The 14,440-nt window shown below is 39.8% G+C and overlaps 1 protein-coding gene across 6 annotated transcripts in view; it reads left to right on the forward strand.

The window, feature by feature from the left end:
• The window catches only part of LPIN2 (lipin 2), a 95,891-nt gene that overhangs the window by 72,375 nt on the left and 9,076 nt on the right, over positions 1–14,440 (forward strand). For all 6 annotated transcript variants that reach the window (XM_035270673.3, XM_078347839.1, XM_054244022.2 and 3 more), the window contains 8 exons: positions 522–645; positions 2,108–2,453; positions 5,955–6,054; positions 9,250–9,437; positions 11,807–11,900; positions 12,293–12,362; positions 13,121–13,210; positions 14,143–14,225. In XM_035270673.3, coding sequence (XP_035126564.2) covers positions 522–645; positions 2,108–2,453; positions 5,955–6,054; positions 9,250–9,437; positions 11,807–11,900; positions 12,293–12,362; positions 13,121–13,210; positions 14,143–14,225 — 1,095 coding nt within the window. The remainder of the gene's footprint in view (positions 1–521; positions 646–2,107; positions 2,454–5,954; positions 6,055–9,249; positions 9,438–11,806; positions 11,901–12,292; positions 12,363–13,120; positions 13,211–14,142; positions 14,226–14,440) is intronic.

Genomic DNA, 14,440 nt, shown 5'->3' on the forward strand with positions numbered 1-14,440 from the left:
CAGGCCATTCTTGAACTCCTGGCGTCAGGTGATCTCTCACCTTGGCCTCCCAAAGCACTGGGATTACAAACGTGACATTTTGCCCACTCATCTACAGTTCTTAAATTCTAATCTTTCAGTGTCAACTACTGGCTGTCACTGAAAATATAGTGAAAAAAAGTATAGTCATAACTTTATCCTGCAGTCAAATCCTCAGGTGTTAGTTACATTAATTTGCCTGCTTTTCCTTTCCTACAAAATTATCTTTTTTCTGATTGATTTCTTGTGAAAAGCAAATGAGATTATGAATATACAATGTTTACAAAGGACCTGGGAAGTCCTCATAAATACTAGTTGGTATCATTTTTATTATTATTAAAGAACTCAAGTGGAAGAAATAATTGATGTTCTCTTTCATGGAGTTTTTGTATATGCAGGATAAAGTCAATATATTCAAATTTGTTTCTTTTAATCTGTCAGGTTCATCAAGACTGAAGGTTTCCTGACTTTTAAGTCATCATGTTTCTTTGTTCTGTGTGCAGCACCTATCCCCAGGCGGTGTGTCCTAAGAGTGATTCAGAGCTGGAAGTGAAACCCGCTGAGAGCCTGCTCAGATCAGAGTCTCACATGGAGTGGACATGGGGTGGATTCCCAGAGTCCACAAAGGTACTAGAGTTTATTTGCCTGTGGAAAGTATCTGATTAGGCAAGTGAAGAATCCCTTCACTCATAAGTAAAGGAGATAATTTCTGACTGAGCTCTCATGAATGTAAATGATAGTACCCTCATGTCATAAAAGTAAATTCAAAGTTAACATTTTTGGTAACATTTGAACTATATATTTGCAGCTGAAGGAATTTGGTAGTATTTTGTGTATATTTCTATTTACTGAATAATAACGTTGATTGTTAATTATTATAAGGAAATTTTAAAAGTCACCTTAAAAGAAACTAAAATTTTCACACTGATTTTTTTTTTATTTTTAATCTCCTGGAGGCAGGGTTTTGCTCTGTCACCCAGGCTGGAGAGCAGTGGTACAACCACAACTCACTTCAGCCTCAAGCTCCTGGGCTCAGGTGATTGTCCCACACCAGACTTTCAAGTAGCTGAGACAGGACATGTGTGCCACCACACCCAGTTAATTTTTCAGTTTTAATTTTTTTGTAGAGACAGGGTCTCACTATATCAGCCTATCCTGATTTCAAACTCCTGGGCTCAAGGAATGCTCCTGCCTCAACCTCCTAGAGTGCTGGGATTACAGGCATGAGCTACCATCCCTAGGCAACACTGAAGTTTTAAACAGGAAATTATTAAACCTTTTTTTGCCACCTCATAATGAAGAAGAAAGAACTGGGAAGATAAATTTCTTGAGAGAGAAAACGTTTAGATCATCTGCTGAATTTAGTTTTTTTAAATACACATTTGCTTATATTTGTGATTGAATTTAGACTTGCCACTTTTACACTATTTTAACAAAGCCTTGATGTGGTCCAAGGAGGGCTAAATCTTTATTTAGTTTTCTCCCTCAAAATGAATATTCTCTACTACTGAAAATTGTTCATTTCCTCAGTCTTCTCCGGTATAACTCTTCACAGTAGAACATTTATATATACACCTTTTTTTTTTTTTTTTTTTGAGATGGAGTCTTCCTCTGTCACCCAGGCTGGGATGCAGTAGTTCCATCTTGGCTCACTGCAACCTCCATCTCCTGGGTTTGAGCAGTTATCTTGCCTCAGCCTCCTGAGTAGCTGAGAGTACAGGCACCTGCTACCATGCCCAGCTAATTTTTGTATTTTTAGTAGAGACAGGGTTTCATCCTATTGGCCAGGCTGGTCTCAAACTTCTGACCTTTAGTGGTCTGCCCACCTCGGCCTCCCAAAGTACCGGGATTATGGGCATGAGCCGTTGTGCCCAGCCAGAACATTTATATGTAACTTTTATAAGTATCATGATATTGAACAAAAGGCAATTATTAGTTTTCCTCACTTTATTATGGAATATTTACATGTACAAAGTAATATTTTTAATGAATGTGTTAAGTTAGAATGAACACCTTTGCCAGCTTAGGAAATAGATTATAATAAATACTCTGAAAGTAGTTTAATTTTTAAACAATTTAACTTTTTTAGGTCAGCAAAAGAGAACGATCTGACCATCATCCTAGGATAGCTACAATTACACCATCAGAAAATACCCATTTTCGGGTAATTCCCAGTGAGGACAACCTCATAAGTGAAGTTGAGAAGGATGCTTCCATGGAAGACACTGTCTGTACCATAGTGAAGCCCAAACCCAGAGCCCTGGGTACACAGATGAGCGACCCAACGTCTGTGGCAGAGCTTCTCGAACCTCCTCTTGAAAGTCCTCAGATTTCATCTACGTTAGATGCAGACCACCTTTCCAACCCAGCCTCAGCGGAGGCGTTCTCAGAATGCAAACCGGCAGCTAAAGTGGACTCGCCGTCTAAGAAGAAAGGTAATCATTTATTTAATTTGGCACCAGGTGCTCTCAAATTAGATGGTAAATTATTTCAGTGTTCCAAATAACATGTGTTAGCTGCCCCTATATTTTTACTCCCCAGTCAGAACCCATCACACACTTTCTTTTTTTGTTTTGAGATGGAGTTTCGAATTTGATACCCAAGCTGGAGTACAATGGTGTGATCTTGGCTCACTGCAACCTCAGCTGCTTGAATTACTGGGATTACAGGCACACACCACCCATGCCTGGCTGATTTTTGTATTTTTAGTAGAGATGGGGTTTCACCATGTTGGCCAGGCTGCTCTCAAACTTCTGACCTCAGGTGATCTGCCCGCCTTGGCCTCCCAAAATGCTAGGATTACAGGCATGAGTCACCATACCCAGCCCCATCACACACTTTTTACGATTGCTTTCCATGGCGTCCCCCTGGAAAGTCCAGTTGGAGCAGGGCTTGACTTGTGCACTCCTGTCTCCTGACTGTTCCTACTCAGTGGGTTTTTAAGAAGCATTTATTAAGAAAATAAATGAATGAATGGTAAGCAATTGATGAGTAAAATTAACCACTTTATTGATTAGGTATGTCAGTAAAGTGACGTAGAATCTGAAAAAATTGGAGAAAATATGTTTTCACTTGAAACATCTGCTTAGTTGAGGCTAAATTATGTATGTTTATCAATGATATTGGATAAAAGTAAATACATAATAATGAGTATGTGCTCTCTTTTATTGATTATTTCCCTCAAAAATAGGTAGAAGGCTAGGTGCAGTGGCTCACACCTGTAATCCCAGCACTTTGGGAAGCTGAGGCAGGCAGATTGCTTGAGCTCAGGATTTTGAGACCAACCTGGGCAACATGGTGAAATCTGTCTCTATCAAACATACAAAAACTTAGTCTGGCATGGTGGTGTTCATCTGTGGTCCCAGCTACATGGGAGGCTGATATGGATCACTTGAGCCCCGGGGGCAGAGGTTGCAGTGAGCCAAGATCATGCCACTGAATTCCAGCCTGAGTGACAGAGTGAGACCCTGTCACACACACAAATAATAATAAAAAAATTTTTTTAAATTACCTTTAAAAAATTATTCTAACGGCCTGAGTCCAGGGAGGTCGAGACTACAGTGAGCTGTGATTGCACCACTGTACTCTAACCTGGGTGACAGAGTGAGACCCTGTCTCAAAAAAAAAAAAAAAAAAAAATAGGTAGAGGAAACATTTAACTCTTAGTTCAACAGTTCTTCCTCACTTTTGGTATAGAAATTTAATAAATCAGAACATCCTTACTGTTTGAAAATACAAAGTCAACCATTGACACTTGGTGCAGTAAGAGTCAGAACACACATACTCTGAACACTGGCCTTGGATCACATTTTTAGGAAAGTGTGAAACCTTCCCTAAGATTACCCAACATCATTTATAGCCAATTACCTACTTCATGTTTAAAAAAAAATTCTAGCACCAAAAATTAGTTAATTATAAACCAACTTAATATATATTCACTACAGGTATTGACCTTCAGGGTCACTCAGAAATAATTTATCTAAAATGAAAGAATGTGACTATTGAAGGTGTTGGTGGTCAGGTCCAACCATCCAGCTAATGGTGACTTAAGTTGGCACATGCTCTTCCACCAAAGGCCCGCAGCCATTTGTTCTGCTCTAAGAAATGTTAGGGGGGGAAATCCAATTCTTCTAGGATGAATGCTTTGTTTTTGGAAATCATGACCCCTGTTCTTAGCACACAGTTCAGGAGCTGACTAGAGACAGGAACCCTGAGTGGTTTCTATTCTTCTTTTGGCCTCATTTTTTTTCCCCTCCACTTTTTATTATACATTTTTGCACCCCCCTTCTTCTCAACCTCTCTTTCCCTACATCTCTCCACTCACACACATGTAGTGTTTTATTAATAAAACATTTGAAAACAAATCACAGGCACGACAGTTCACTCTTAGATATGTCAGGATATACCTTCTAAGAATGTGAACATTCTCTGCATAACCACATACTATTGTCATATTGAAGAATTCATGTTTACATTTCCCTAATTGTTCCAAGAATATTTTTTTAGCTGGCCTGTTTCCCAAGCCAAAATCCCATCAAGGTCCACATACTGCATTTGATTTTTATGTTTCTTTTAATCAGTCTTTTTTATTTTAGAACTCTCTCATAGACCCATACATACCCTCATATTCTACACCCATGATAGTAACCTTTTAAAGAGCTTAGCCAGTGTCTTCTAGGCTCTCTCATGTTCTGGATGTGTCTAATTGTTTTTTTTTGAAGGTGACATTTCTGGGCCGGGCGCGGTGGCTCACGCCTGTAATCCCAGCACTTTGGGAGGCCGAGACGGGTGGATCACAAGGTCAAGAGATTGAGACCATCCAGGTCAACATGGTGAAACCCCGTCTCTACTAAAAATACAAAAAATTAGCTGGGCATGGTGGCGCGTGCCTGTAATCCCAGCTACTCAGGAGGCTGAGGCAGGAGAATTGCCTGAGCCCAGGAGGCGGAGGTTGCGGTGAGCCGAGATTGTGCCATTGCACTCCAGCCTGTAACAAGAGCGAAACTCCGTCTCAAAAAAAAAAAAAAAAAAGGTGACATTTCTATATTTTCTTAACTGAGAGTTAGGTCTAGAACATACTTCCCAGTAGAAATGGAATATGAATCATGTGTGATTTTGGATTTTCTCGTTGCCACTTTTAAAAAAGTAAAATAAAGTGAAATTAAGTTCAGTGACGTATTTCATCCAAGCCAATAAATCTAAAATATTATAATTTAGTATGTAATCAATATAAAATTATTAATGAAGTATCCTAAAGTAGTGTGTGTATGCATTTTTAACATATTTTGTATACCTCACCTTAGCATTTTAAATGCTCAGTAGCCACATGTGGTCACTAGAGTAGGCAGTATGAGTCTAGAGACTTAGAGTTATTGTTTGAATTGAAGATTACTTATTTTGTATCTCATGACGACCACTAATAGTAATGCTGAACATGATTATTTTTTAAGATGTTATCTGCCACATCTATCCATTGTGAAGTATGTTTTGTCCTTTTGTAGTTAGGAGGTAATGCAGGGTGGACACTTGGGCACCATGTGAGTATCCTGTGCCCAGACTACCTTCCCTTCATGCTTTTAGAGTAACACCCTTGTTCCCAGTGCAGGTGGTTGCCTTAAGATTGGTCATGCTTGTTCTTGTAAGTATAAAAATGACTTTATCATTAAAATATAAATTATTTAGGGGCTAGTATTAATTAACAGCAAATGACAGAATGAGTAAAATCAAAGTATATGTATGGAGCACTGAACTTCTCTTCTATTGGCATGGGCGGTTGAGAACCAACATTTTTGCTTAGGTATATGACACCTTTAAAATTAAAACCCTGTTCAAATCCTGCTTGTCAGTCTTATTGTTTGCACACCTGTGTGTGTGTTGCAGAGTTGTAAATCAAGAATAACTAAATTCTTAACCTCTGATTTATTTTTTTTTAACAGGTGTTCACAAAAGAAGCCAACACCAGGGACCTGATGATATTTACCTTGATGACTTAAAAGCTCTAGAACCTGAGGTTGCAGCTCTTTATTTCCCTAAAAGGTAGAGTGATCATTGTTTATTGAAGGACAGCTCTGAAATAGTCTAGTTATTTCTAGAGTAAAACATTTCATCTCAGGAAAAAGGTACAAGATGATGGTGTCCTTTAGCTAAATCTGATGTTGGCTTCAGGTTTTAGAAAAGTCAGAAATAGTGCATGTGGTCTTTCAGTGTAGTGACTTGAAATTAATAATTACTTATGAAGACATTTTCAATACAGTGAGGAGAGAGATGCTAGTTAAACCTACGTAAAGGTATAATGACTTCTGATTAGCATTTTCTGTAGTGATTAATACAAACTCAGCATGCTTGGGAAGATTTTTTAGCATTTGTTTTATTATGCATTTTAAAAGAAACACATCTTTATTTGAAAATGTTTTCCAAAGAATGCTTTCACTCATTTGGAGTCTGAGATCCTGAGCCTTTTCTGAACTTGGGTCTGGGTCTGGTGAGGCACTGCTGCAGCTGCCCATGTTGCCCACATCCTCTGCAGCTCCCCAGCTGCCACACAGCTACCTCACTGTCCCGCACCATTTTTGCTTTGAATTAATTCATATATGAACCTCAAATGTGATACACTTAGACTACCTTCCTAAGTTCATTTCTACTCTTAGGGGAATTCTGTTCTACTACTACCCTGGTTACCAGAAAAAAAGAAAACTTTTCTTTATGGAAAGTATGACTCAAATATACTGAGCCATAGGCACACATAATTAAACACTTGTAAATGAATTATTGAAAATATATATATATATTTTAAATTTAGAATAGAAAGATGGGATTGACATAAAGATATTTAAGTTTTTTACAGGTATTTTGGGAAAGTTCTTAAAACTCCTTTCTAGCTCTGCCCCAAACTTATCTCAACATACCTACTTCATTTGAAGTAATAGCTGGATTTTTTTAAGGTGAAAAAACTGAAACTGTCTTTTTATTTTTAACAGTAGGAAAGTTCAAATATAAGCCGTCTTAGAATTGTTACTTTTTCCCCACATTTCCCAGTCCCTAATTTTTTATTTATATTGATACTCCTTAGGTTTATGTCTTAATTTCTCTTTTAAAAAATGAGAATAACTAAGGCGATGATATCTTATTTCACTCTACTGGAATTTAACTGTCCATGCACTAAGTAAGCTTCTTACCTCATGAACTATTTCTTGAGACATTTCATAAATATTTAAAGATAGTGAATGAGACTCTTGTAATCTATGTACACATTAGTCATGTCATGATCCTTCTCTTCATTACTAAATTTACAACGTTTGTAATAATAACTAAACTTTAAAGCACACATTTAGGTATTTGGTGGCATCCTGAGTCAGATGGCATCCTCATGTGTGTAGATGTTGTTACTAGTTGGGGTAACAATAGCTGCTGTAGTGATGGAACTCCTCATCTTGTTGGCCTGCCACAATGAAGTTTGTTCCTTGCCCCTGTGAGAACATTCTATGTTCGTGTTTGGGGAGAGGCCTTGCCCACAGGGATTCAGGAACACAGGCTCCTTTCACCTTGAGGCTCTCCCATCCCCATAGGGTCTCAGGGTTCAGGGCTTGCAGGCAGCAGAGAAAGGAAGGAACATCGCATAGGAGAGGGTCCCTGGGAAAAGGGCACCATGCACCCCTTCCGTCCACATTCACGGCTTGGTCATGGGCTCATATGGCCACATGTAACTGCAAGGAGGTCTCGCCCTGTGCCCTGGAGAAAGAGGACACAGGTATGGTAAACATAGAAGGGTTGACCTTGCCCCTCACCCCCAGTGTAACAACAGTTCTGCTGCTTTTCTGTTTTTAATGAGAACATTCTGTCAGTCCACTTAATCTCAATTTTGTAGCTATGACTGTGCGTTGCTATTAAGAGAAAAAAAAGTCTGAAAACCTGAATTTTTTGTTGATTCAAATGAGAAACAGCTTTTGAAACAGTTTTCTAGTTATGACGTATCTGTAGTCTGCTGCCATCTACTGCTCAAAGATGAGATTTGTTTGAAAGAGCTGATAAACTCCTGGGTCATTTGTTTTTAAATCAAACATGAAAAGTACTGGCTTTTTAAATAAAATAAGTGAATTTGAAAATTCTCAGTCTCTCAAATGTGACATTAAATACCTATACAAAGGGTATAGGGTAGTAGCATTTGTGACTATGAAACATAAGATGCCATGCCAGGCCAGGCGCAGTGGCTCACACCTGTAATCCCAGCACTTTGGGAGGCCAAGGTGGGCAGATCACAAGGTCAAGAGATCGAGACCATCCTGGCCAACATGGTGAAATCCTGCCTCTACTAAAAATACAAAAATTAACAGGGTGTGGTGGCACGCGCCTGTGGTCCCAGCTACTCAGGAGGCTGAAGCAGAAGAATCACTTGAACCTAGGAGGTGGCGGTTGCAGGGAACCAAGATTGCGCCACTGCACTCTAGCCTGGCAACAGAGCAAGACTCCATATCAAAAAAAGAAAAAAAAAAGATTCCGTGCCATTCGTGATTGTTCTCACTCAGGTTTATACTTCATGACATAAGGTTTCCCTTGATCAACTTCTGAAACCTGGCTTCTGTGCCTTATCTTGAAAATTGAAAGTATCAGTCTTCTTATCTTTGGCTCCTGGAAGAACAGTTATATTCAGTTTATTTCTCAATACATTTCTTTTTCTAGGCGTGTCTTGCCCCCTGAGACTTTGCTCGTTTAATTTCTGCTTCCTTCTTTGTGAGATAATAAGTGGTCTTAGAAAAGCCTTCGTTTTTAAACAATGTAGCCTTCAACTACAGTAATTTTCTACAGGGTGTATAAAGTGCCACAGCTTTTTTTAGGATGTTAGGATCAAAGGTTTCTGAACATCAGATTTTCTTAATTACCCTGTCATTTTCATCATGGAAATATAAATAAATGCTTATAACTGTTTTACTCCTTTAATTAAAATCAGAAACACCATAGTTGAAATGTTTACATTATTCTGAATAACTGGTGATTTTGGGACGTATTTACTATAGTCACACTTAATTTCTCACTAACACTATATTAGGTTATCTTCAATGTCATTTATGATATGATTCTAATCCCTACCTAAGAAAAGTTATGCCTGATTATAGGTCCATCTGTTCTTTTTAGGGGATGCATTATTTGGTTTGAGCCCCCAGAGAACCATACAGTAAACTAGGAATTCAAGGAGTTGCAATAAAGCAGATCTTTTTCCCCATCCCCTGCCCACAGTGAATCAGAGCCCGGCTCCAGGCAGTGGCCAGAGTCTGACACGCTGTCTGGCTCCCAGTCCCCACAGTCTGTGGGAAGTGCAGCTGCAGATAGTGGCACTGAGTGCCTCTCGGATTCTGCCATGGACTTGCCTGACGTCACCCTCTCCCTTTGCGGGGGTCTCAGTGAAAATGGAGAAATTTCAAAAGGTATGCTGGGTGCCCTGTCTTCATTTCAGAGAGCAGCCTGGTCATCACTTGATTAAAACTTGCCATGTAGCCATTTCAGGATATTTAAATTCTTTAGTGATCTTGTGTGGGGAACAGGAATCTTTCTATAATGTCAGACACTTAGACCCTCATTTAAGGTCTTCATTGACGCCTCTTTATGGGGGTGGCTTTGAGGTAGTATGCTCTTAAATGCTCTAATTTCAAGTTAAGAGGTTGGGAGTTATCGGGCTGCCCTGTTGCCACCAGGGTGGGATGATCACACTGCACCAGTTTTCCCGTCTGTAAAGTTAACTGAAACATTTGTGGTACTGGGGCCCCACTGCCCTTCTGGAAAGCATTAGGCCTTAGACATGAATATAGGGCCCTGAAGTTGTGGAAAACTGATTGTCTACTGAGTAAATGGTCTTTCTGGCAAAAAGGAGGAGGACTACTTTCTATATAAGGCTGGAGGGTGGTCCATGAGAGAGAAGCTTGCTCAAGAATCGAGATTTTAGTGGAGGTGTCAGGAAGCCTGTAGGCAGGGCTGAGTGCTATGTATCTGTCCTCAGTTCATCAGCCCTTTTTTTTAACCTTCCTTTTTAAACTGAATTCTTCTTAGTATTTCCTAGTTTTGCCTCTGGCCCCCATTTGATTTTCCTCTAAGGAAAGATTTTCTTTCCGTGACTAGTGTTACCTTTTGTCTTCCCTCTAGAGGAACTGAAAGTGTGATGTGGCAGACTGCGTGCCCAGAGGCTCAGGACCATGTGTTCTGAAGTCTTTCCTTTTGCCGGTCACAGGAAGCTCATGCCTCTTTCTTCTCTTCTCAAATCTTCATTATTTGTTTGCTTTATATTTTGCAAGAAGTTTAAAGTGTGTCATGGCCAGTGGTTTATTCTAGGGACAAAGCTAAATCACATTCTTTCTGTAATTATCTTAAATGTTCAGTTTAAAAAATTATATGGGAGAGAATGAGAAATACAAATTTTATGTAAAATATAAAAGTTACACCTTGGTTTTAAAAATTGGTAACTTATTCTGGTAGAGTTTGCTGGAAGGGGCAGAAATGGCAAGTAAAAGTAAATAATATACACATCACTCGGAGAAACAATCCAAGTGAGCAATTTCTACGAGCCTAGATCTAGGAGACAACAGGTTTAGGAACAGGGAACAAAAATTCATGGGAAGCCCTCATTTACTCTGCAAGAACTTCGAATTCATTTAGCAGACCTTGAGCCAAATTCTAGGTGGTTTTTTTTTTAAATTCTCCAAGCAATTGTAAGATAAGTTTTGGTTTTGGTTTTGTTTGTTTGTTTTTTTAAGACAGCGTCTCGCTCTGTCATCCAGGCTGGAGTGCAGTGGCGCCATCTCGGCTCACTGCAACCTTCGCTTCCCGGGTTCAGGAGATTCTCATGCCTGTCTCAGCCTCCCAAGTAGCTGGGATTACTGGTGTGCACCATTACACCCGGCTAATTTTTGTATTTTTAGTAGAGACGAGGTTTCACTGTATTGGCCAGGCTGGTCTCTAACTCTTGACCTCGAGTGATCTGCCTATATTAGCCTCCCAAAGTGTTGGAATTACAGGTGTGAGCCACCGTGCCTGGCCCAAGCAATTTTAAGATATGTTTTGATGTAGACCCCTATGAATATTCCCCAGATGTACCATTACCTGCCAATAAAGTTTCTTCCTCTGAGAATGGAACTTACAGTTTTCATTTGTGTGTGTCTTTGTCTGTCTCTGTCTCTGTCTTTGTCTCTGGGTCTGTCTTCCATTCCTCTCTAGCCACATCTGTATGTATTTTTTTGAAAGTCTCTGGCATGTCCCTTTTTACTAATTTGTTTGTTTTCATTGGGAGACAGTGGAAAAGGAGAATAGAAAAGAAGTGTTCTTGCCTGTAATCCCAGCACTGTGGGAGGCTGAGGTGGGTGGATCACCTGAGTTCAGGAGTTCGAGACCAGCCTGGCCAATATAGTGAAACCCCATCTCTTATTAAAAATACAACAAAAAAAAATTAACTGGGCATGGTGGTGGACGCCTGTAACCCCAGCTATTCAGGAGGCTGGGGCAGAAGAATCGCTTGAACCCCAGAGGCGGAGGTTGTATTGAGCTGAGATCGTGCCATTGCACTCCAGCCTAGGCAACAAGAGTGAAATTCCATCTAAAAAAAGAAAAGAAAGAAAGAAAGGAAGTGTTATTTTTGTCCTGGGGAGGGAAAAAGGCATCTGACATTTTGCTTTTGATGGATATTCAAAAATTAATTTTTTTAGGAAGATGTTTTTGCCTGCAGTTTCTGCAATGCAGAGTATTGTAATAATCTCATATAGGAATTTATGTAATCTCTAACCAAATTGATTATTCTTTTACGTTGCAGAAAAATTCATGGAGCATATCATTACTTATCACGAATTTGCAGAAAACCCTGGACTTATAGACAATCCTAACCTTGTAATAAGAATATATAATCGGTAAATACTCGTTTTATCATTGTTAAATACTCTTGCAGTTTTTTTACAAGTGCTATTTTTAACTGTTACAGTTTTCCTTTTTCTAAAACTTGTCACCTCATATAAATTAGCTAATGGGCAATGACTTTGAAGTGAAAGTAAAGCTTCAATTTTATTTTTAAATGAAGCATTGAAATGTTATTCTGTTTGATAGATTTTATGGCTTCTCTGTTCAGAGTTGTGCTTGAAACAAAGGTTATTCATGTGACAAAAAATTTAGCTGATCATCTTTATTGAAAAGAATAAGCAATTTTATGTATCACTTTTCTCCTCTCTCCCTTCCCGATTCCCTCCCCCTCTCTCTTGCTCTCTTTCACTGTGTAATGGTTTTGCACAATTTTTGTTTCTCACAGTTACTATAACTGGGCTTTGGCAGCTCCCATGATCCTTAGCTTGCAAGTATTCCAGAAGAGCTTGCCTAAGGTGAGGCGATCTACCATCTGCTGCCTTTCCGAAAGCATCCACAGTGTCTAGTACTTAGACAAATCCATATGTGCATATTTCTCAACTGGGTACCATTCAGAGTTTTATGTGAGCCTTAATATTTATATAAAAGATCAAAAGTCATATGTACCCACTAAAAATATCTCATTCCTAAACTAGGAAATTAGCTGGGCTGCCACTTCTTTATTTCATTTTTATTAGATATAAATGCTAGTTTCTGATAGTCTGTAAAAGTAGAGTGATTTTACTAATCATAAGTTAAATATCATTATGAATGAAAAAAACTTTTTCTCCCGTTATTATGGAAAGAAGCAGCAAGAAGATGATGATGTAGTCAAGAGAAGCTTAACATCAGTGTGGTTTGGGCAGATTGTGGCTAACATACCTATTATATGCAAACTCAAAATTTGTTTTTAATCTGTCCACCAAGAAGACGCCTAGTTGGTCCTCTTAACTCCTGAGAACCACATTTTCCAAAGATAGAGAAATGAGATTTGCCCACCTGTCAGCCCCTAAACCAGGCCACAGAGCTGTCATGAAGCCATGCTGCCATGAAAGCAGGACAGGGTCTGTCTCTCGGAGGTGTTGAAAACCCCGGAGGAGTCTGGGAGGGGTGGAAAGAGTATCGCTCACGTTCTCACATTCCATAGTAAGGCCCTGTCCTGCAGGTTAGCATAGAAGGTAGGTGCTGTGTGGCCAACAGATTGCCCAGACTAACCCAGGTTGGTTGTTTTCAGGCCACAGTTGAGTCCTGGGTCAAAGATAAAATGCCAAAGAAATCTGGTCGCTGGTGGTTTTGGCGAAAGAGAGAAAGCATGACCAAACAGGTAACAACCTAGAAGTCATTGTTTCCATGGTCAGAAAGAAGTGAAACTTTCATTTATTCGAAAAACCTTTTTGTTAGGCACAGGAGTGTGGACTATATAGTGCTATTTTACCATATAGCAGTTCCCATTTTTGAGCACTTACTACGTGCAGGTGCTGTGCCAAGTGGTTTCTGTACATTACCCCTGGTTCTTTACTATAGCTCAGCACTAGAGATATTTGAGTTACCATTTTGCAGGTAAGGAAACTTGGGTGCTTCACGAAGTCACATAACTAGTGAGTGATTAAGCTGGGGCTAGACCCTGAGTCTGACTCCAGATCTTGTGCTCTTTCCACTGCACTGCATTACCTATCAGATAGGAGCAGAAGGTTAGCATCCCCCTGCACAGCTCCAGATGCAAATAACCAGAATTTGCCACCAGGCCTCCATGTAGGTTCATCCAGAGAATCATACTAAACCAGCAGCAGAGCAAGTCTTTTTTCCCTCAACACCTTCTGAAAAAGAAGGTTCAGGGAATTTTACCTGTTTTTCAAATATCAGAAGGGAAATCATTGCCTGAACCAAGTTCATGTCCACGTCAACATGGGGGCTGCTTTTCAGTCCCTTCTGCATGAGCTAGTTACTCCCAGGAGGAGAAGGAAGCTGGGGACCTAACAAGTTTGTGTCGTTTGTATTATGTTTTGTGACTTGAAATGGTGCTCTTAAAATGTTTTACTTCTGGGTCTGTGGGGAGAGTGATTTGCATAGAAGCACATGACTTCTGTCTTAGGTTTCTAATTCTTTGGCTCAGAATAGAGATAGTCTGGTTTTCGTGCATTTTAAAGTTATGGGTTCAGAAAGCAGTTGCGTTCTTTCCTAGAGAGAGCTGCTAATGAATTTGGCTTATCTGTAGGGAAAAAATTGCACTTTGCCATTATCATCTCGCTGTTACAGCTGCCAGAATCCAAGGAGGGAAAATCTGAGGCACCACCGGCCAGTGACCTGCCATCCAGCGCCAAGGAGCCAGCCAGTGCCAGGTGGGCACCCTGTTCTCTGCCCAGCTCACAGCACTTGGGCCCTCCTAGCAGGGCCATTACTTCTTAGTTGATCTTGACAGCTTGTTTAGTTCTTGGGAACATCTTCTACAGATATGACATGATGTGATATGGTTGTGCCACTCAGCAGGTTCCAACTGCTTTCTAAAAACTGTCACCAGCTTAGAGAAATAAATGTACTAATCTCTGCTTCCTAA

The sequence above is a fragment of the Callithrix jacchus genome, chromosome 13 (assembly GCF_049354715.1).
Source record: "Callithrix jacchus isolate 240 chromosome 13, calJac240_pri, whole genome shotgun sequence".
NCBI classification, from domain to species: Eukaryota; Metazoa; Chordata; class Mammalia; order Primates; family Cebidae; genus Callithrix; species Callithrix jacchus.